The 21,630-nt window shown below is 41.0% G+C and overlaps 1 protein-coding gene across 1 annotated transcript in view; it reads left to right on the top strand.

Moving 5' to 3' along the window:
* HTR3B (5-hydroxytryptamine receptor 3B) overlaps nt 1–20,288 on the top strand; it is a 57,111-nt gene extending 36,823 nt beyond the window's left edge. The window contains exons 4-10 of the mRNA XM_037151314.2: nt 8,847–8,891; nt 9,224–9,333; nt 9,768–9,937; nt 10,461–10,618; nt 18,918–19,128; nt 19,264–19,446; nt 20,053–20,288. Coding sequence (XP_037007209.2) covers nt 8,847–8,891; nt 9,224–9,333; nt 9,768–9,937; nt 10,461–10,618; nt 18,918–19,128; nt 19,264–19,446; nt 20,053–20,288 — 1,113 coding nt within the window. The remainder of the gene's footprint in view (nt 1–8,846; nt 8,892–9,223; nt 9,334–9,767; nt 9,938–10,460; nt 10,619–18,917; nt 19,129–19,263; nt 19,447–20,052) is intronic.
* Nucleotides 20,289–21,630: the final 1,342 nt, after the last annotated feature.

Here is a 21,630-nt window from a genome sequence, read left to right as displayed (position 1 = left end):
ATCTTAGATAAATCCCTTTAACATTTCAGTTAGTAAGGGCTTGGTGATGATGAACTCCTTCAGCTTTACCTTGTCTGGGAAGTCTTTTATCTGCCCTTCAATTCTAAATGGATCCTCTTTGGGTCCAACTTGTTTGGAAATCTCTGAACTCCCTGAACTTGTATGTCTATTTCCTTTGCCAAATTGGGGAAGTTTTCTTTAATTATTTTTTCAAATAAGTTTTCAATTTCTTGCTCTTTCTCTTCTCTTTCTAGCACTCCTATGATTTGGACATTGGTATGTTTAAAATTGTCCCAGAGGTTCCTAAGCGTCTTATCATTTTTTTTGGATTCTTATTTCTTCTTTTTATTCAGAGTGAATATTTATTTCTTCCTTTTGTTATAAATCATTGATTTGAGTCTCAGCTTCCTTTTATTCACTGTTGGTTGCCTATGTATTTTTTTTAAATTTCACTTTGTATAGCCTTCACTTGTTCCTTTGTTTTGATGTCATGCTCAATCATTTCTCTGAGCATCTTGATTACCAGTGTTCCAAACTCTCCATCTAATAGGTTGGCCATCTCTTCCATTATTTAGTTCACTTTCTGGAGTTTTGATCTGTTCTTTCATTTGGGCCATATTTCTTTGTCTCCTCTATTTGTCAGTGTACTTGTTACATTGTAAGGGGCAGAGCCTTATGTATTCACCAGGGTGGGGCAACCCACTACATGGCATTGTGTCACTGTATGTAGGAGAGGGGTTAGAGAGGGCATAGTGCCTCTTGCTCTGCTCTTGCCCCACTTTCAGTCACTTCCCCACTTCCCCTAAGTGACTGGCACCCTTCCAGCTGCTGCCTTGTTGATGATTTCCCCAGTGAGTGGGCTTGTGTATGTTCTGGGACCCTGTGGGCCCCTCAGACTCTCCTGAGAGACCAGCAGTTTTTTCACCACTGCAGCTCCCACAGTTTTTATAGCCAGAGGTTATAAGGTTGTTTTTTTGGTTTTTTTTTCCTCCTGCTCTGGAACCCTGAGTTGTGTGGTCTGTCCTGGGGCTGGAAATGCTTGCTCCCCAGTTGCCCCTCCCAGGTTCTATCTGCATGTGAATGTGGGATCACCCATTCTGCTGGCCATCTTTCTGCATTTTCTCTCCTCCCTGGCTGCCCATCTCTGCCCCTCCTACTCCTCTGGATGAATGTTTCTTCTTTAACTCCTTGTAAGACTTCCATACAGTTCAATTTTCTGGCAGATCTTGTTGATTTTATTTTTGGATTGGTTGTTACTTTCTTATGGCTATGTGAGAGGCAAAGCATCCTATCTATACCTCAAACTTAGCCAGAAGTCCACTTATTCTTTCTCAAGAAACCTGAAATGCTTATTCACTCATGACTTGCTTTCTTGATTACAAAAAGAAAGAGCTTTAATCTAAACAGTTTATTGTTATTCTTTCAAATGATATCATCATGTGCATGTCTGTGTACTGCACAATTCCAGGTGAACCATCCAAATGGACTAAGTACCAAGAGTATCTCTTTACCCCCCCACCCAACCTGGATTGAAGAGAGGGGTAGTCTTGACCTAATGTAGAAAAATGATACATTTTTGATGTTGTTGAGTAATTGACTGGATAATTAATTTAACATACCTTGTTCTGGAAGGAAAATGGAGTTGTGATTTGCTTTCATACCTTCAACTCCCCAAACTATATTATTTTATTAGTCATCAAGGCATACATTTTACATATTCTATTTGACATGTCTTCATCTTAAATTTCCCATTTCTTTTTTTCTTCTTCCAAGGATGCAATTTTTATACATGGAAAAGAATAGAAAATATGAGTTTAAGGTGATGTCATTAACAGTTTGTGTCAGCTTTCTTACTTACAAATTCCCTGGAAATGTCTTAAAAAGGGTTTCCTTTGTCTTTATTAATATAATTTAGCAGCTGTTAAAATTAGCAGCTTTACAATTCAGGGGTTTTTAATATATTTAGAGTTGAATAACTATCATCACCAATTTCAGAATATTTTATCACTTCAGAAAGAACAATATACCATTAGCAGTCACACCCCATGCCCCACCCCTACCAGGCATAGGCAAATACTAGCCTATTTTCTATCTATATAGCTTTGCCTGTCATAAACATTTTATTTAGATTTGCCTATATTAGACATTCATATAAATGGAATCATACAATCAATGTTTTTTTGTGACTGACTTCTTTTACTTAGCATGTCTTTTTTCTTACTTTAAATCACTTTTTTTTTATTACAGTTGACATACAACACTCTATTGTTGCATCCGCCGTCACGAGAAACAGAGGTTCGGAGACTTTCAGCATTTTCAAGATGTCACTTTATTGGCCAAGTTTTACCTGCGCAGGGGCGAGCTCTCTGAGTGTCCGAGGACACTATGCTCAGGAGAGCTGCAGATGAGAGCCGCACCCTGGCACTTACAGCTATGTCCTTATATAGGGGTATGCAAGCAAGCTTTGAACAGAAGCAGATGTGGCTGTTAGCTATTGGCTAGCTCTAAACAGCTGATTGCCATTGGCTCATTAGGGATATTCAAAAGGCTCTTTGTGCAGTTGGCGGTTAGCCCTTTTAGGAAGTAAAAATTTCCCTGTTCCTGGTCAGCCTAACTTTATCCGGGGCTCGTTTGGGATTGTCCCTTTTCAACATCTGTTTTGGACCTCAACATATTAGTTTCAGGTACACAACTCAATAATTAGACATATAACTTACTAGGCTATCACTTTGATTAGTCTAGTACCCATCTAGCACCTTGCACAGTTATTATATTATTGATTATATTCCCTATGCTGTACTTTACATCCCCATGACTATTCTGTAACTACCAATTTCATTTTTTAAAAGACTTTATTTATCTTTAGACAGAGGGGAAGGGAGAGAGGGAGAGAAATATCAATGTGCAATTGCCTCTCACATGATCCCTACTGGGGACCTTGGCCCACAAGCCAAGCATGCACCCTGACTTGGGATCAAACCTGCAACCCTTTGGTTTACAAGCCAGTGCTCAATCCACTGAGCCACACCAGCCAGGGCCCAATTTCATTTTTTAAACATTTTTAAAAATCCTCACCTGAGAACATGTTTATTGATTTTAGAGAGAGAGGAAAGGGGTGGAGGGAGAGAGAAAGAGAGAGAGAGAGGTGAGAGAGATAAACATTGATTGGTTGCCTCCCATCCTTCCATACTTGCCTGAGCCTGCAACCTAGGTATGTGCCCTGACTGGAAATCAAACTCACAACATTTTCTGTATGGGATGATGCTCCAACCAGCTAAGCCACCCAGCCAGGACACGTAACTACCAATCTGCACTTCTTAATCCTTTCATGTTTTCCACCCATGCCCCCTTCCATTTTAAGATTCTTTAATATTTCTTGTAATACTGGTTACGTAGTGATGAACTCCTTTAGCTTTTTCTTCTCTGGGAAACTCTTTACCTGTCCTTTCATTGTAAATGATAGTTTTGCTGGGTAGAGTAATCTTAGTTGTAGGTCCTTGCTTTTCATCACTTTGAATATTTCTTTCTAATCCCTCTTGGCTGCAAAGAATCTGTTGAGGAATGAGACTTACGGGAGCTCCCTTGTAGATAGCTAACCGCATTTCTTTTGCTGCTTTTAAGATTCTCTCTTTGTCTTTAACCTTTGACATTTTAATTATGATGTGTCTTGGTGTGGGTCTTTTTGGGTTTATGTTGTTTGAGACTTTTTGCACTTCCTGGACTTGTATGTCTGTTTTCTTCAGCAGGTTAAGGAAGTTTTTGTCATTATTTTTTCACATAGGTTTTCAATTCTTTGCTCTCTCTCCTCCTGTCACCCCTATAATGCAAACGTTGCTATACTTGAAGTTACCCCAGAAGCTCCTAATACTATCTTCATTTAAATTTTTTTTTTTTGCTATTCTGATTGGGTGTTTTTTGCTTGTTCATCTTCCAAGTCTCTCATTTGATCCTCTACTTCATCTACTCCACTGTTGATTGCCTGTAATATAGTCTTACTTTTAGTCAAAGTACTCTTCATTTTTGATTGGCTCTTTTTTTTAAGTTTTCTAATTCTGTCTTTATGTTTCCTATCTTTTGCTAATGTTCTCATATCTACTCTTCTTCTAAATTCATTGAGCATCCTTATAACTAGTGCCTTAAACCCTGCATCTAGTAGATTTCTCGTATCCATTTTGTTTAGTTTGGGGGGGATTTTGTTCTGTTCTTTCATTTGGGACATGTTTCTTTGTCTCCTTATTTTGCCAGCCTCCCTGTGTTGGTGTATACATATTAGGTAGAGTTGCTATATCTCCCAGACTTGGTAAAGTGGCTTTATGTAATAGGTATTCTGTAGGTCCCAAGGTAGAGCCTCTCCAATCACTTAGCCTGGACACTCTAGGTGTACCCCCTGTGTATGTTGTATACTTTTCTGTTGTAGTCAAGCCTTGATTGCTTTCAAGAGGGATTTACCCTCAGGCTGATCAGCTATAAGGAATGGCTGCAACCACTGTGGAGTTTCAGCTGTGCAGGGGCCCACCCACAGAGCAGGACTTAACTTCAGCAAGGCTCTGGTGTCCACTGAGTACACCTCTTGAGTGTGTCCTTTGTGGAGGTGGTTCTAGAGCCTCCCAGGCAGTGCATGCCACGGTCAGCCACCATCTGTGTGGCTGCTTGGCCTCCTGAGCTACAAAGCAACGGCTGCTACTTCTGCTGGGCTTGGAGGTGCCTTAGCAAGGTCAAGCTACGAACCAAGGCCAGCTGCTGCTAGTATTGGGCCTAGTGTCACTTAGCAAGAAGAACACAATTTGGTTCATAACAGTGATGTTGAACATCTTTTCATGTGCTTGTTAGGTATTTGTATAGTCACACACTGCATAACAATGTTTTGGTCAATGATGAAATGCATTTGTGGTGGTGGTCCTATAAGATTATAATGGGTGCTGAAAGCTTTCTATCTCCTAGTAACATCATAGCACAACCTCATGTGCTTGTGGTGATGCTGATGTAAATACACCTACTGAGCTGAATCCTATAGAAGTATAGCACATACAATTATGCATAGTACATAATACTTAATAATGACAACAAACAACTATGTTGTTGGTTTAGGTATCTACAATGTATACTTTTTATCATTATTTTAGAGTATCATTACTCTTTCTACTTATAAAAAAGTTTGCTTTTAAACAGCATTCTATGATACACTGGCAGCAGCCTTATACATCTTGTGTTTACTGCATTTCTTCAATGTACAATATTATTTTCCTTTGTGCTTGATTTGACCTCTTATTATTTGGTGTAGTAACACATTGTACAGGCTTGTAGCCTAGAAGCAGTAGGCTGTACCATAAGCCTAGGTGTGCAGTAGCCTATACCATCTATGTTTGTGTAAGTGCACTCTGTGATGTTTGCACAATGATAAAATCACTCTTCAGAGACCATATCAAGTTGTTAAGTGGTACATGAGTATATCTCCTTAGGAGAAGTGTCTATTTTCTCTTTTGTCCATTTTTTTCTGCATAGGATTTTCTAATAGAGAAATTAAATTCTGTCCTTACATTTAAAAAGAAATCAACTGGAGTTGTGTATTTAACCATAAAGCCAATAAACATTATATAAAGCACATAACCTTCAAAGCCTTTGTAGATATTCTTTTGAGTGTTTTATTTTAAATACTATGATTTTCTTACGAAATACAAAATTTTAAATTATTTTTACTATAATTCTTTTGGTTCAAATTTAATTATCATTTGGAAAGCTAATGCTGTATAGTAAGTGGCTGCTTACAATCAATAAGACTTATAGTGCTTTCCAAAGCTTTTAAACCTTCATTATGATTGCAAATCCAGTTGTTCTTTTGTTTTCTTTAAAAATATTTTAAAATTTAACTTAACTATAAAAAAAAACCCACTTTACCCATTTCTCTCACTCCCCATCTCTTGCAACCACCAATCTCTTCAATCTATGAGCTTGGATTTTTTTTTAATCCTCACCTGAGGACATGTTTATTGATTTTAAAGAAAGGGAGAGAAATATCTATGTGAGAGAGAAACATCAATCTTGCCTCTTTTACTGGGCTGACTGGGGACAAACACACAACCTAGGTATGCACCCCGACTGGGGTTAAAACCTGTGATCTTTCTGTTTACATAATGATGCTCCAGCCAAGTGAGCCATACCAGCCAGGGCTGAGCTTGGATATTTTTGTTGTTGCTATTGTTTTTAAAGATTGTATTTATTTATTTTTAGAGAGAGGGGAAGGAAGAGAGAGAGAGAAGGTGACAAACATTGATGTGAGAGAGAAACATCAATTGGTTACTTTTCATATACACCCTGACCAGGGACCAAACCCAAACCCAAGCATATGCCCTGATGGGGGACTGAAGTGGTGACCTTTAGCTTTGTGGTACAATGACCAACCAACTGAACTGAGTCACATTAGTCAGGGCATGGTTTCATTTTTTTGTGTGACTGAACAATATTCCATGGTATATGTGTACCACAAATCTTTTATCCATTCATCCACTGATGAACACTTAACTGTTTCCATACCTTGGCTGTTGCACATAGTGCTGCATTGAACATGGGGATGCATATATCTTTTTGAATTAGTGTTTTATTTTATTTGAATAATTACCTAGAAATAGAATTGCTGGGTCATGTATGGTTCAATTTTTAATTTTTTGAGGAACCTCCATAGTGTTTTGGATAGTGGCTGCCCCGATTTACAGTCCCATCACCAGCGCACAACAGTTCCCTTTTTTCCACATCTTGTCAACACTCATTATTTCTTGTCTGTTGGCATTAGACATTCAGACAGATGTGAAGTGATATTTCATTGTGGTATGATTTGCATTTCCCTGACAATTAATAATGTTCAGCGTCTTTTCATGTACCTATGTGTGTCTTCTTAGGAAAAATGTCTATTCAGACCTTCTGCCCATTTTTAATTAGATTTATTGTTATTGAGTTGTGTGAGTTCTCCATATATTTCAGATATTTGCCCCTTAACAGTTATGTGATTTTTAATTATATTCTCCCTTTCAGTAGTTTGCCTTTTCATTTTATTAATGGTTTCTTTTGCTGTGCAGGAGGATTTTAGCTTCATGTTATCCCACTTATTTATTTTTGTTTTTGTTGCCTTTGCTTTTGGTGTCAGATTGAAAGAATCATCATAAGAACTATGTCGAGGAGCTTACCAACTATGTTTTCTTTTTTTTAAAGTTTTATTTACTTATTTATTTATTTATAAAGATTTTACTTATTTATTTTTAGAGAGAGGGGAAAGGATGGAAGAAAAGAGAGAGAGAAACATCAATGTGTGGTTTCCTCTTGCACACCCCCTACTAGGGACCTGGCCCGAAACTCAGACATGTGCTCTGACTTGGAATCAAACCCATGAACTTTTGGATCACAGGTTGGCACTCAGTCCACTGAGCCACACCAGCCAGGGCCTGACTATGTTTTCTTATAGGAGTTTTATGGCTTCAGGTTTAACATTCTTTAACCCATTTTGAGTTCATTTTTGTGACTGGTGTAGGATCGTGGTCACGTTTCATTCTTTTGCATGTGGCTGTCCAATTTTCCCAACACTATTATTGAAGAAACTATCCTCTCCCCACTGTATATTCTTGGCTCCTTTGTTGTAAATTAATTGATCATATATGTATGGGTTTATTTCTGGGCCCTCTACTCTGTTTCATTGATCTATGTTTCTATTTTTATGCCAATACCATACTGCTTTGATTACCATATCTTTGTAATGTAGTTTGAAATCAGGGAATATGATCCCTCCAGCTTTATTTTTCTTTCTTAAGATTGCTTTGGTACTTTGTCCATTTTTAACTTGAGTTGTTTGGTTTTTTTGTTTTTGAGTTATGAGTTATTTATGTATTCTAGATACAAAGTCTGTACCAGATAAATGCTCTGCAGATATGTTCTCCCATTCTGTGAGCTGACTTTTCACTTCTTGATGATGTACTTTAGAACACAAAAGTTTTTAATTTTGATAAAGTCCCATTTATTTTTTCTTTTGTTGCTTGTTGTGGTGTCATATCTAAGAAGCCATTGCCTAATTCAGAGTCATGTAGATTTACTTCTGTATATTTTCTACAAGTTTTACAGTTTTAGCTCTCACACTTAGATTTATGATTCCTTTACAATTAATTTTTGTATGATATAAGATTTCTCTTTTAATTCCTAAGAACATAGTAGTTTTAGAATGTTCTTTGCTAGATTAGAGATAAAAATTAGGAGTTTTTTAGGGTTGTTTTGTGGGTCTTTTAAAAAATCACTGACTCTTTGCAGACATGATAAATCACATCTATTTACATAATAAAAATATATCTCATTTACATAAGCTCATTTAGTCTGTTTCGTAAGAAGAGAAATCCAAACATAAGGTAATTTAAGAATGACTGCCAATAGCAGCCAAGGTAACACTTCATTGAAAGAGTATGAATAATGTCTTGATTACAAATAAAAGCTTGGTCTCATCCTTTAGCCCAGAATTAGCTATGGTTACATATCATTTTTTAGTTTGATTAATGGTAGAGTAACTAATTAGAGTGGAAAAGAGATTAGCAAATCATTCAAGATGTCAAGTGCAGTCGTTGTGTCATAGATAATATAGTAAATCTCATAGTGACAAGTGTGTGTAATAAACAGGAGCTGAAAATACTCAGATCTTGAAAAGTCAAAATAATCCAGACTTGTAGCCTAACCTTCAATAGAATTCTGCACACAGGCTTTTCAAATCAGTGTTATTTATTTACATTGGATTTTCTTCTGAATTGACATATTGTTGAATTGGGCTTTGATTTACTGACATGCTAATATTTTGTATGTATTTTCTTTTTGCTTTGCAGGATGTACAGAACCAAAAATTAAAGACAAATGTATGGTACCGTGAGGTAAATGATTCTTTCCTTCCATGCATTCCTTCCAACACTCCTGATCTTGATGTGTTAAACATTATTATTATTCTAGGGAATAGATATTATCTTAATGTTTATAGTTCATTAGGTCTGCAGCTAACCCAATTTATTTGAATCCATGTAAGTGTATGGCCATGGTTTATGGTTGGGGTTACTCTCCTCAAGAGTTGGATGGGAAGTCCTCTACCCTAATGGATAGTACCAACAGGCTGATCAGTTGGATAATTTACCCAAATATCTCTTCAATTCCTTGGTTAGGTTGATATTGCCTCTTTTTGATAAGTTGACTTGTTGGTTACTCCTAACAGGTTTGGGATGATGAGTTTTTATCATGGAACTCCAGCATCTTTGACAATATTAGAGAGATCTCCCTACCTCTAAGTGCCATCTGGGCCCCTGATATCATCATTAATGAATTGTAAGTATGTTGGCTGTATTTCTTTGGGGTTTAGACTGCTTAGAATATTCAAGCCAGTTTCTGTTTACTTTCATTCATTGTTGCTATTTTTTGTTTCTCAACTTGAAGAGGAACTTATTCTTGGAATATTCAGGTTAAAAGTACCATGAGTTCATTATTAATGCTTGAGGTGACTCATGGATTATCTTTGTCTCATAATAGTAGCATTAATAGTAGAAATAACAGTAACTGTACATAATAGCAGAGTCAGTTTATGAGGTTGTCATAACTGAACCCATCTTTGCAAAGGTGAATTATCTCAGGGAAAAGTGATTTTGTCTGCACTTCTGGGCTAGTCCTGGGTGTCATGGTCATTACCACCTTGTAATCCATTGTATGTATTGAAACAACTAAAGCTGTCCCTGTAACAACAAGGTCTTTTTTGTTTCTTATAGTGTGGACATTGAAAGATTACCTGACCTCCCCTACGTTTATGTGAACTCATCTGGGACCATTAAGAACTCTAAGTCCATGCAAGTGGTCTCAGCATGCAGTTTAGAGACATATGCTTTTCCATTTGATATCCAGAATTGCAGCCTAACCTTCAGTAGCATTCTGCACACAGGTAAACTATGAGAGGTACTGTCTTCTAGGGGGAATATAGGTGTACTGGGTTGTTGGCACGCATATGTGTAATTATATTATGCCATTCTCATGTCTGTTTCATTCTTGTATATAATTGACTTTTTCAAAACCTGAATACCTTCCTGTAGTTATTTGGCTCCTCCTGTAATTTAGACTAAAGGCAGTTTGTGCCCGGATGTACAGCCCAATTGCTGCTGTTGCTTTGGGAATACAGTATTAGGCCTTTGCTGCCACTGAAAATATTATAGAAGTCGCAGGGGCAGCTCCATTTATGAATTCATGCAGTCTATGAATAGTGGAACCCAAATGCTAGATTCATAGTATTTTTCATGGCTAGAAAGATTTTATGCCACACCTCTACCCCTAATTTAAAATGGTTATGTTGAACCCCCCTGCCATCTCAATAAGACTGTGTTATACACATAGGGGCAGGAATAAAATGAAGGATTTGGTGTTGGCACCTCTCCCTCTAAGGGTAAGTCAATTGTTTCTATTGTTTTTAGTGGAAGATGTAGACCTGGCCTTCCTGAGAAGCAGAGAAGACATTAAGCATGACAAAAAAGCATTTTCAAATGACAGTGAGTGGGAACTTCTTTCTGTGTCCTCAGCATACAACATCCTGCAGAGCAGCGCTGGAGATTTCGCACAGATTCAGTTTCATGTAGGTCCTTCTGCTTCCTCTCCCTGTTGCCCACTTTTCTGCAATCTTTGGCCTTCTGTGCTGGGCCGAGAAATCTCTGCTCTGTTGCATATTCTCATTCATTATCATTCAAGAACAGCTAATTCAGATGACTCTGGACATCATTTTACCCTCTGGCATTTCAGAGACCAGAGGTTCAGTCACAGATCCCAGAATCCTGCTGTAGATGCTCCACATGTGAATAGAAAGAGAATGGTTTTTAGACACTAGAGACATGAACCACCCACCAGAGCAGGAACCCTCAGCCCTTTAGCATATACTAACACCTTTGCTTCCAATTCCTATGGAGAGAAAAACATACAAAAACAATAAAGAATTGGGAGGGTGGTTCTTTAACATTACTGTCCTGTTTTTAGTTGGGTAAATTAATAATTAATTCCAGGTGTAGATGCATAAAATTACCATATTATTAACTGGAATATCTTGAGGGATTAGTTAACAAATCACCTGCAGGATCCTCCGAGACCACTGGTGTTTTTGGATCAGAGAGAACAACTGCCATAAAAACATGTCATGAAAACCTGAACTGCTTAGATGTGCCACCCAGAATGCTCCTGGAGGAGGGGGGACAACGGGTACAGGAGAGTGGAGCCTATTGCTTTGCACTGCATAGACAGCCATTGTCCCTTCCCTGGCCCTCCTGGCAAACCACCCTGAGATGTGGGCCACATGCAGCCAATGGACTCACATCACTAGCATTCAGCTCTGCTTTGTTGCACAAAGTCAGCTAGTGATAGTAGTTTTGGGGAGTGGTAGGAGGGAGCATCCTTTATGCCAGGTAATGGACTCTATTGAAAAATAGAGACAGCAGACAGATCAGTATTGTACACAAGATGAATTATCCTGGAAATAAACCATTTGTATAACAAGGAAAATTCAGAGTAGACTAAGGTACAAAAGTTACATTGGATAATTATGTGCCAAGGGATAGCGGTGATGAAATAAGCTGTTATTGAGGATATAGCTGCCCCTCCAGTGGTTAAAAAGTATTGTATGCATCTTTCAAGGAAATCTCATGTTAAATTGGAGGCTCTTAGAAAGCACTGTGGTTTTAACCTGGCTAATGTATAACCTTGGGTACTAGCTAATCACAACTCATACTTTCCTGGTGGTGCAGTTTGGGTTCTTGCCTATTCTGCTTGGTGTTTAGCAAAGCTTGTATTGTGGCTTGTTTGTCCACTTTTTTTTTTAGTGAGGGAAAGGGAGGAGAAAAAAGAAAGCTTTTTTAATTTCAATGAGTTTCTTGGCTAAGAGTAAACACCTCATTAATTTTAAAGATATCGGCCTGCAAACATTATTAATGCAGCCCAAATAATGGAGAGCATTAAAGGGAAATGTGAGGGAGTAGCACGTGCAAGGTGGAACACAGTCACCTACCAAGCACTGCAGAGAATGCTGCACACTCCATTACCTACACTGTGTGGAAAGAGATGAGCAAAAGCAAGAGATGGGATAAGTAAATGCACACACTCTCTCCACAGGTCAGCTATTATTTGTAGGTAAATGTCACCCTTCACCCTAAATATTAATTTGTCTTCTCAACAGTGGTGAAAGATTTTCTATGTACTATAATGAACAGAGGTGTAAAAGATTGTTTAAGGAAGGAGAGGCCTCCCTGGACATCAGGAGCCATGGTCCTGATACCCTGTGTTCTTCACTGCCATGCTGCTTCTCCATTCACAGCATTTACATTGAAGTGTACTGTAATGGAGGCGGGCAGACCTATGATTGCATGTTCTCAGAGCTCTTCCCTGGGTCTCTTTGTTCTGGGGGCTAAGGTGGGTTATCTAGCAGGGCTGGCTTCTACCCTGGCCCTCTGTAAGAGAATAGGGAATGAGTAGAGTCATGAATCATTTTTAGTAAGGCGGGGAGCCAGACACAGGAGCTTAAAGGAGATTTTGTAACTATCCCAATTTTCTGTCTCCCTTGACCTCCCTCAGCCTCCCTGCCTCTCCATTCCTACTATGTGCTCTGTGCCTGGACCCATGTTCTCCTCTTCTGTACCAGACATCCTGCTCTGAATTAAGCAACCGAGGCACCCGTGTTTTTCGGCAGTCTTTGGCCAATGATGTGAAATTCAGAGCCCAGTTCCATTCAAACATTGGGTCTGCTAGGGTCCTGACAGGAAAGAGTCATCTCCCTCTTAATCCAATCACCTGCTGTGTCCCAGTCCAGGCTGCCCAGCAGCGGGTTGGGGACGGGTGGGGCAGGCAGGAAGTACAACGACCTATTCTAAATACATCATCACCCTGGGTCTGATATTCACTGTTGCACTGAAATGAAATCCAATGTTCCAGATGCCCCACTAGTTCCAGCCAATGTACAATCATACCTGCCAGCTCCAGGACACGTCTTGTTTCTTAGAGTGCACTGCTGAAACTTTGGTGTCGGGCTGCTTCCCACAAGGGGCCCAGAGCACAGGCACTTCCTCCTGCGAGAATGTCTGTGTGCAGCCAGGCACCAGATCCAGCCACAGGAGGGGAGGTTTCCTCCAACACACTATCGGAGGTACTTGTTCTCAGAAACAGCAGGGTAAGCATTCAATTTCTGTATGGCAGTATTTTTTTTAAGAATGAGGGTAGAAATGGAAGGAGTTAGGAATAAAATTTAGGAACTCATTTTGGATAGAAAGGGTAGACAGCTGTGGGAACTAAAGTGAGTCCAACCACAGATCTTCACACTAGTAAAGTGTCCATTCAGGCAGGAGTTGGGGATCCACAGGGCGCTTCTAGGAAAATGCAGAGGGGCATTTGGAAGGTGCCTCATTTATCTTCTTTTTCTGACTTAATTTTTTTTAAGTTTAGTGTAGAGTTCTCTTGTTGAGATATCTAATGAATGCAGTTCATAAACTTGATAGAAGATCCTTCTGAGCACCAGCAGATCAGGGTGGGGTTGGGGGGGAGAGAGGGAGAGAGAGAATGACTTCAGAGCCCTGGAAATCATTCCAGGGTCACTCAAGTAATCCTAGAATCACAGACTCTGCTAATCCAGAAAGTCATGGTCCAGATTTAAGAAACTCTTAGCTGGTGGAAGGATCTTACTTAAATGCCAGCAACTTTCCCATTCTTTCTGAATTAGTAATGTTGGGAGGGGCTTGGGAGAAGAGGAAAATGGGCTTCTGTATGAAGCGTGAGCCTGGGCGTCAAAATTCCAACTATGTCATAAAGACGGTCATGCAAAATTGAGTACTGGTGGGGTCTACCATCAAGGAGGCAATTAGAGGCTAACCTTGGGGCCTATTCCATCTCCAAGGAGCTCTCCACACACACATTCTGAATTAGATTGATCTCTTTCATTAACAACAATAGGTTCCAAATACCTTTGTGTACTTATTATTACCTGGCTTTAATGGATAATGAAATTGTAGCATAATATTGCTAACACCTGAAGGGTGTCTAATGGAGAACGCAGAATGAAACTAAAGTGCTTTTTCTTCCCTTTCTGTGAAATTTAAAGGCACCAGCTCCTTTAGTCCATTAGAAATGCTGGGCTTTAGATAGGGGCAGTCTGCAGAGAGCAAGCAGTGTGTCACTGAGCTGGTGACATACATTCCCCACAGAATAAGCAGAGGTTTCTTCCCCTGGTGTAACCCACGGAGAGGTAGCCCTCAGAGGGGGCTGAGTTCAGTCAGAGAACCCCCATTTGGGCTAACTCCATGATCCCACCCCACTGAATTCAAAATAGCATTATTAATAGACTACAACTCAGCAAATACCTTGTGAGCTCTTATTTGTGCCAGGCTCAGTGGTAAGACCTGAGGACACAAACATGAATAAAAGAAGGCTCCCAATACCTATCACAGACCCCAAAATCTCCCCAAGAAGATACAATAACAATAACCACAAAATGGAGCATTTACTCTATGTCAGGAACTATTTTAAGAGTTTATACATGTAATGCTCACATCTCTATGAGATGGGTGCTCTAAGTATCTGCATTGTAATGAATGGGTGACTTGGGGTACAGAGAAGTTAAGAAATTTACCCCAGGTTATAGGGTGACTGGTGGAGCCGGGACTCAAACCCAGGCAATCTGACTCGAGAAACTCTGTGCCTGATTCTATATGATGATGACACAACTAAATGTGATGCAGTATATTCCAGTCCATTCTGTGCCATCTGTTCACCATGTGTTACTGGGCAAGTCGCTCTAGTTTTCTAGAGTTGCCATGACAAAGTACCGCAACCTGTGTGACTTGAAACAACAGAAATTAATTCTCTCACAGTTCTGGAAGCTAGAAGCCTGAAGTCAAGGTGTTGGCAGGGTTGCTTCCTTCTGAGCACTCCAAGGGAGAATCTGTTCCATGCCTCTCGCCCAGCTTTTGGTGGTTGCCAGCAGTCTTTGGCTCGTAGATGTATTACTCCAATCTCTGCCTTCATCTTGACACGAACTTCTGCTTTGTGTGTCTCTTCTTAAAAGGAAGGATGACACTCCAATCATATTGAATGAAGGATACATCTTCTCCAGTGAGACCTCATCTTAACTAATCATCATTTCCAAATAAGGTCAAATTCTGAACTTCCAGGAAGGGCATGAATTCAGCCTACTACTCTCCAGCTCCTGAAAATTCATGTCTGTCCCACATGCAAAATATGCTCACCCTGTCCCAACAACCCCAAACATCGTAACCCATCCCTACTCCAACTCTAAGATCAAAGTATCAACTAAATACAAACTCAAAAGAACCCAAATCTCATCATCGAAATCAGGCATAGACTCTGGGTATGGTCTATTCTGGAACAAACTTCCTCTTCATCTGTAGATTTGTGGAGCATCTAACCACCAGAACCTAGACTTGATCCCATTAGACAAGAGACATTTCGCTTCATGTTGCAGCAGAAGCTGCCATAATTGCCTATTTCTGTTCTACTGTTTCCCCTCTTCTTTCAGCTGCTTTTGATCCAGTGAGGAATGGCCTCCTGACGGGACCAGCTACATAATTTGTGGGGCCTAGTGGAAAGTGAAAATGCAGGACCCCTTGTAAAAATGTATTAAAATTTTCAAAATGGCACCAGCAGAGCACTAAACCAAACACAGGGCCCATGTAAATGTGGGGCTTTGTGCAACTGAGCAGGGTCCATGTCATATAGCCAGCCTACCTCCCAACCTCCTAGCTCTTGCCACAACTCTCCCTTGGCAACTGCACTTTCTTGGGCATCCAGAGCCCTGAGAAGTCCCACTTCCCATTCTTGGTTGTGACCCAGATTTACAGCCATTCTTTGCATCAGCCTCTATGGGGAGAGGAGTCATCTCAGCATCTGCTATTTACATAGAAACTTTATTTAAAGAGTACAACAGCTAATCTCAATTGTACCCAAGATGTTTGGCAAGGCAAAAGTAAATTGCTGTTTTAAAGAGGGAAAAATCAGGCAGGGAGAGGTTAAATACCTCATTTGGGACCACTGAAACTAGCACATGTAGGCACTTAGAGCCAAGAGGCTCTGGAACCCTGTGCCCTTGACTACATCTGGACTCTTTCTGCTTAACTAATGTGCCTACCTGTACTTTTCTTTATGGTGTAGTATTCTTATACTTTTCATCCTCCTCATGTAATAACCACCACAAAGTCTCTAGGGAGTCTTCTGCCTCTACCCTTCAGAGACAGCAGGCTTGGTTTCCCACCCCACAACCCCACCAACCACCATCCCACATGTCCAGATCACCAATAGTTTAGCCTGGGTCCACAATCCGGGACCCCCGTGGGCTCTGACCACTTGACTCCCTGATATTGCCCCCCCGAGCCTAACCACAGCCAGCTCAGTCACAGCATTGTGAAGGGACCTAGAGAGGTGCAGGTTGATGACAGTTCATTTTGTCAGTTGTTTTCCCTGTTGACTGCACTTTGGTAGAAATGTTTTTTAACCAAATTGTTGCAAAGCAGTGAGTGTTGCTCTGGTTTAGATATCTGCAGCCAATTATGTTTAATATGAAAGACAATAGCCAGACTACAATCTGCCAACCTGTCAAATGTGTCTGGCCTTTCAAGCTCCTCCAAGATGTAATATGCTCTCAGACCCAATGGCTTGAGTTGGGGAGTCCCTGCTCTCATCAGTATGGTGATATCTGGTCTCACCCAGTCAAGTTCTTTCCCTGCCACCATCTGCACCATTCCTGGCCTGTGTCTTGGCTGATTTCTTTGTGATTCCCTTCCATAGCCGGAGACAGGGTTGAGGGAGAAGAACCCTGAACTGAACTCAGAGGTCTGGTCAGATCAAGAGCTGTAGCCCTGTTATATGAAAAAGAACACTGGGCTTGAAATCACAGCTCTGCCACTTACCTTACTAAAAGGCACTGAGTTTTATTTGTTAAAATGTATAAAATGGGTATATTATATATTACCTGCCAACAAACTTACAATGAGGATTAACTAAATCACACCACATGCATAAAACTATCAAGTGTACTCTCTAACATATAGACAACCTAAAATTGCTTTATGAATCAGAGAAACGGAACATTTCAGACATTTTTCCCAAATCCAAAAGTAAGGCCTAGACCATTCATTTGATCAGTAAACATTTATTGAATACTCACACCTGGCTGGTGTAGCTCAGTGGATTGAGCGCGGGCCTGCCAACCAGACAATCGCGGTTCGATTCCCAGTCAGGGCACATGCCTTGGTTGCAGACCAGTTCCCTGCAGGCCAGTGCCCAGCAGGGGACGTACGAAAGGCAACCATACATTGATGTTTCTCTCCCTCTCTCCTTCCCTTCCCCTCTAAAGATAAATAAATAAAAATTTAAATTAAAAAAAAAAGAATACTCACTATAAAATAGGTATTATTTCTGGTACTGTGAGAGATTTTTAAAAGTGGTTGCTTTCACCCCCAAAGGGCCTACTGTCTGGTGGGAAAAGCAGCCCTGTCGTTCCCTCATTTCTCTCCAGGAAGAATGAAAATAATTTGTGTTTACTAAAGACACTTCCAGTCACTATCCCAGAGAAACTAAAAAATTGCAACAAAAATCATGATATTTCTTTTTAACTATTTTATTGTTGTTCTATTACAATTGTCCCAATTTTTCCCCTGTTGCCCTTCTCTACCCCACCCACCCCACTTCCACATACAATCCCCACACCATTGTCATTCATGGGTTCCTTGACTAGTCCCTTCCCCTTCTTTCCATCCTTATCCCCTTCCCCCTCCCCTCTGGTCGCCGTCAGTCTGTTCCTTATTTCCATGCCTCTGGTTCTCATTTTGCTCATTTGTTTGTTTATAAAACTCAAATTCCCAGCTACAAAACCCACTCACCAGCTCGGTACACCTGCCACACTGCAGACCATGATGGGTATCTTCAGTCGGACCCCACACAGATTCATGTTCCCCTTCTCCCTGTGCTCTGTGCTCTAGGAGACTGAGCTATGTATGGCCTGCAGAGTTGGAATCCCTGGTCATGACTGGCCAATAGGGGGCACTGGCAGAAGATTGGAGTGAGTAGGGTGCTTGCTTATCTCTCCATTTTCCTCTCTGTGGAGTCACTGCCAGGCTGGCTTTGTCCCTAAGAGGAAGCCACAACTGTCCACAGTCCTCCTCACACAGCTTTCTCCTCAGGTCCCTTAAGGGTAGGAATAACTTGGTTACCCCAAATCCCTGGGGCACTGCCCTCTTTCTTGTGGTTTTCCTGTAACCTGCTCACACCTTCTCAACAGCCTCGTTATTAAGTCCTCCTCAGATTTTCCAATTTAATTATGCTTTGTTCCTGCCCAGGCTCCAACAGATACACTCACAGGTGCTAAGAAGCTCTCATTCCAGTAAGAAGATAGACTAAACCCAAGACAATGCAATATGTTGCATAAGAGAGGTTTAAGAAAAAAGATTTTATGTAAGACCTGGTTTTAAAACAGTTTTGTACTTACCAGCTATGTGAGTTTAGACAAGCAATTACATCTCTATGAACCTAGGTTTCCTTGTTTGTAAAATGGAATTAATAATATGCAGCCCTTAGAGTTGTTGTGAGGAGGATTAACTAAGACAAAACACATGAAATGCTTAGTCTGGTGCCTAGCAAACAGAAAGTGGTAAATAAATTATAGATTATTATTATTATTATTATTATTATTATTATTAATTGTATGTACAAACTTAAAAGATTGCTTTCTACTCTCTAAACCACAAAATAGTCTCCTATTTCTAAACTACATAGACTTTTCACATTATGCAAACATGTTGGGACTTTAGGGCATGTTCTTGGCTATGGGTTTGGTTAAATACTTGTCCATCAGCTTAGACCCTCCTTTCAACAGATTTCTTGTCCCCGGCCAGGTGGTGATTCGCAGGCGCCCACTGATCTATGTTGTGAGCCTACTGATCCCCAGCATCTTTCTCATGCTTGTGGACCTGGGGAGCTTCTACATACCACCCACTTGCAGTGCCAGGATTGTGTTTAAGACCAGTGTGCTGGTGGGCTACACCGTCTTTAGGGTCAACATGTCTGACGACATTCCACAGAGCACCGTGAGCACCCCTCTGATTGGTACGCAGCCTTGGGGGTGCCAGACACCCATCTTGCATGACTTCTGAAAGAGACCTGCGGTTGCATTTCAGATCTGGGGAGGGAGAGGCCCCTGTGACTCCAGCCAACTTCACCTCCTCTGATTCCTTTCCTCAGGGGTCTTCTTCACAGTTTGCATGGCCTTCTTGGTTCTCAGCTTATCGAAGTCCATCTTGCTGGTCAAATTCCTTCATGATGAGCAGCGCAGCGGGCAGGAGCAGCCCCTCTTGTGCCTTCAAGGGGACACCGATGCTGATGGACGTAGAATGGATCCCAGGGCTCAGATTGTTGGAGTGACAGGTTTGTGAGAATCCTTGAGCTCCCTACCCTGTCTTTCTTTCTCACCCTCAGTACCAGTTCCCATTGGTGAAACACCAGGCTATGTGTTGGGCTTTGTGAAAAAAAAGTGAAACATCTACTTCTTAGCCTCTGTGCTGTATTTTAAACATTACTTCTCTGGGGACTGAAGGCTACCTCTTGCTGGCGTCCAAGAAGGTCTCATTTTAACTTGATGGTCAGGTCCTCAATTGCCTTAGTTCATTCTATTTTAATACACATACAAACAGTGTGTGTGTAACTTTGGGTTGTAGTTGCTTAATGTGCAAAGGTTTAAGAATCATCTCATCAGTGAAGCTCCGACTGAGTCAACAGAGGAATGCCCCTACCTCAGAAAATTCCTGGAGGGATCTAGCCTAGACACCCTACTTACACAACAGAATTCTGCCATGTTCTCCAGGGCAGTCTTGCCTCCCCTCAGCAGGTAGGGAGAGAGTCCTCAACTCCAAGACAACTCACTTCCCAGTTTTGCCCACAACCTTCCCTTCCCATCAGCCTCAGTGAGAAGTCCAGGAGGAAGAGGCCTTGGTAGTCCCAGGTTGACCTAGGCTGTTTTCCTCTCTTACACAGAGTCCCCTGTCTGTCAAGAGCACCAGGCCTGCTCAGGGACCCTGAATGAAGTCTTGTCCCAGCTTCACTCTATCAGCAGCTACTTCCAAACCCAGGACCAGATGGACCAACAGGAGGTTGGGTGGCTGGCCCTCCTGGAACGCTTTGACCAACTGCTCTTTCGAGGCTACCTTGTGGTGTTGGGACTCTACACCATCACCCTGTGTTCACTCTGGGCACTGTGGAGCCGCTTGTGAAGACTGAAGCTGGCTGTTCTCCATCAATGCGCTCTCACAACACTTTGGGAAGGCTGAGCATTTCCTGTGGGGAGATTACAGGAGAGGAATGGGAGGTTAAAAGGTTCTCCAGCCCCTGTGCCCTTTTCATTCAGTCCAGTTAAGACCACCTAATCAGCTATTACATGACCCAGGAGTAATGTAGTCATGAAGAAAATGCATAAATAGTATGGGGCATATGGGGAAAGTAAGCCTGCCCTTATCCCAGTTCATTCCACAAAGTGACCAATGATAGTAGTCTTTTTTAGCAAATTTCTAGGTATGTACATGCATATGATGTATTTTTAGCAGGGGTTTTTTTTTTCAGTGTAAGATCCCTTCATCTCCCAGCCCTGTCTTGGTCACTTACTCAGTCAGTCATTCAATTAAGCTCTAGGCATTGTGTTAAGCACACCAAAAAATACAAAACAGGCTAGTCATGTATAATTCTTTGCTTGACTTGATGCCTAAAGTCAACCTTGTATCAACCAGGGCACAAAATTTCTGCCATGTCTGTGTCCTGAAGCTCTTGTTCACCTATCCTAGTTGAGTCCATCTTCCCCCACATCACCTCAGCAGTCAGTGCATTGCTATTGGAGGGAATCCACATGCCAAGGCTTCCAGGCTCAACCTAGTACAATGTTTAGTCAGCACACACCACATGTAAGGCACTGAACTGGGGGATAGGCTTAATGCATGGCCCTTGGCTTCAAGAAATTTATAATCTGCTATTCTGTATTAGTTAGCTTGGCCTGCCATAACAAAATACCACAGATTATGTGGCTTAAACAAAGCTTTATTTTCTCACAGCTCTGGAGGCCGGAAGTTCAAGATTGAGGTGCTGGCAGGGTCAGTTTCTTCTGAAGCCTCTCTTTGGCTTGTAGTTGACAGCCTTCTCCATGTGTTTTTATATGGTCTTTTCTGTGTGTGTGTGTCTGTCCAAATTTCTTCTTCTTATAAGGAAACTAGTCATATTGGAATAGGACCTACACTAATGACTTCATTTAACTCTCATTACTTTTTTAAAGACCCTGTGTCCAAATACAATCACACTGTAAAATATTGGGGGTTGGGACTTGAACATATAAATTTTGGAGAGACACAATTCAGCCCACAACACTGATGTGATTATGGAGGCTGGCAAATCTAAAATCTGCAGGTTAGGCCAGCAGGCTTGAAACAACAGGCAAGAGTTCCAGTTTGAGTCTAAAGGTGCCCTGCCAGCAGGATTTCCTTTTCTGGGTAGGCCAGTCTTTTCCTATTAAGACCTTCAAATGATTGGATGAAGCCCACTCACTTTCTGGAGAATAATCTGTTTTATTCA

Source organism: Artibeus jamaicensis, unplaced genomic scaffold (genome assembly GCF_021234435.1).
Source record: "Artibeus jamaicensis isolate MK-2021 breed Jamaican fruit bat unplaced genomic scaffold, CSHL_Jam_final contig_585, whole genome shotgun sequence".
Taxonomy (NCBI): Eukaryota; Metazoa; Chordata; class Mammalia; order Chiroptera; family Phyllostomidae; genus Artibeus; species Artibeus jamaicensis.
This window is presented reverse-complemented; position numbering and strand designations above follow the sequence as displayed.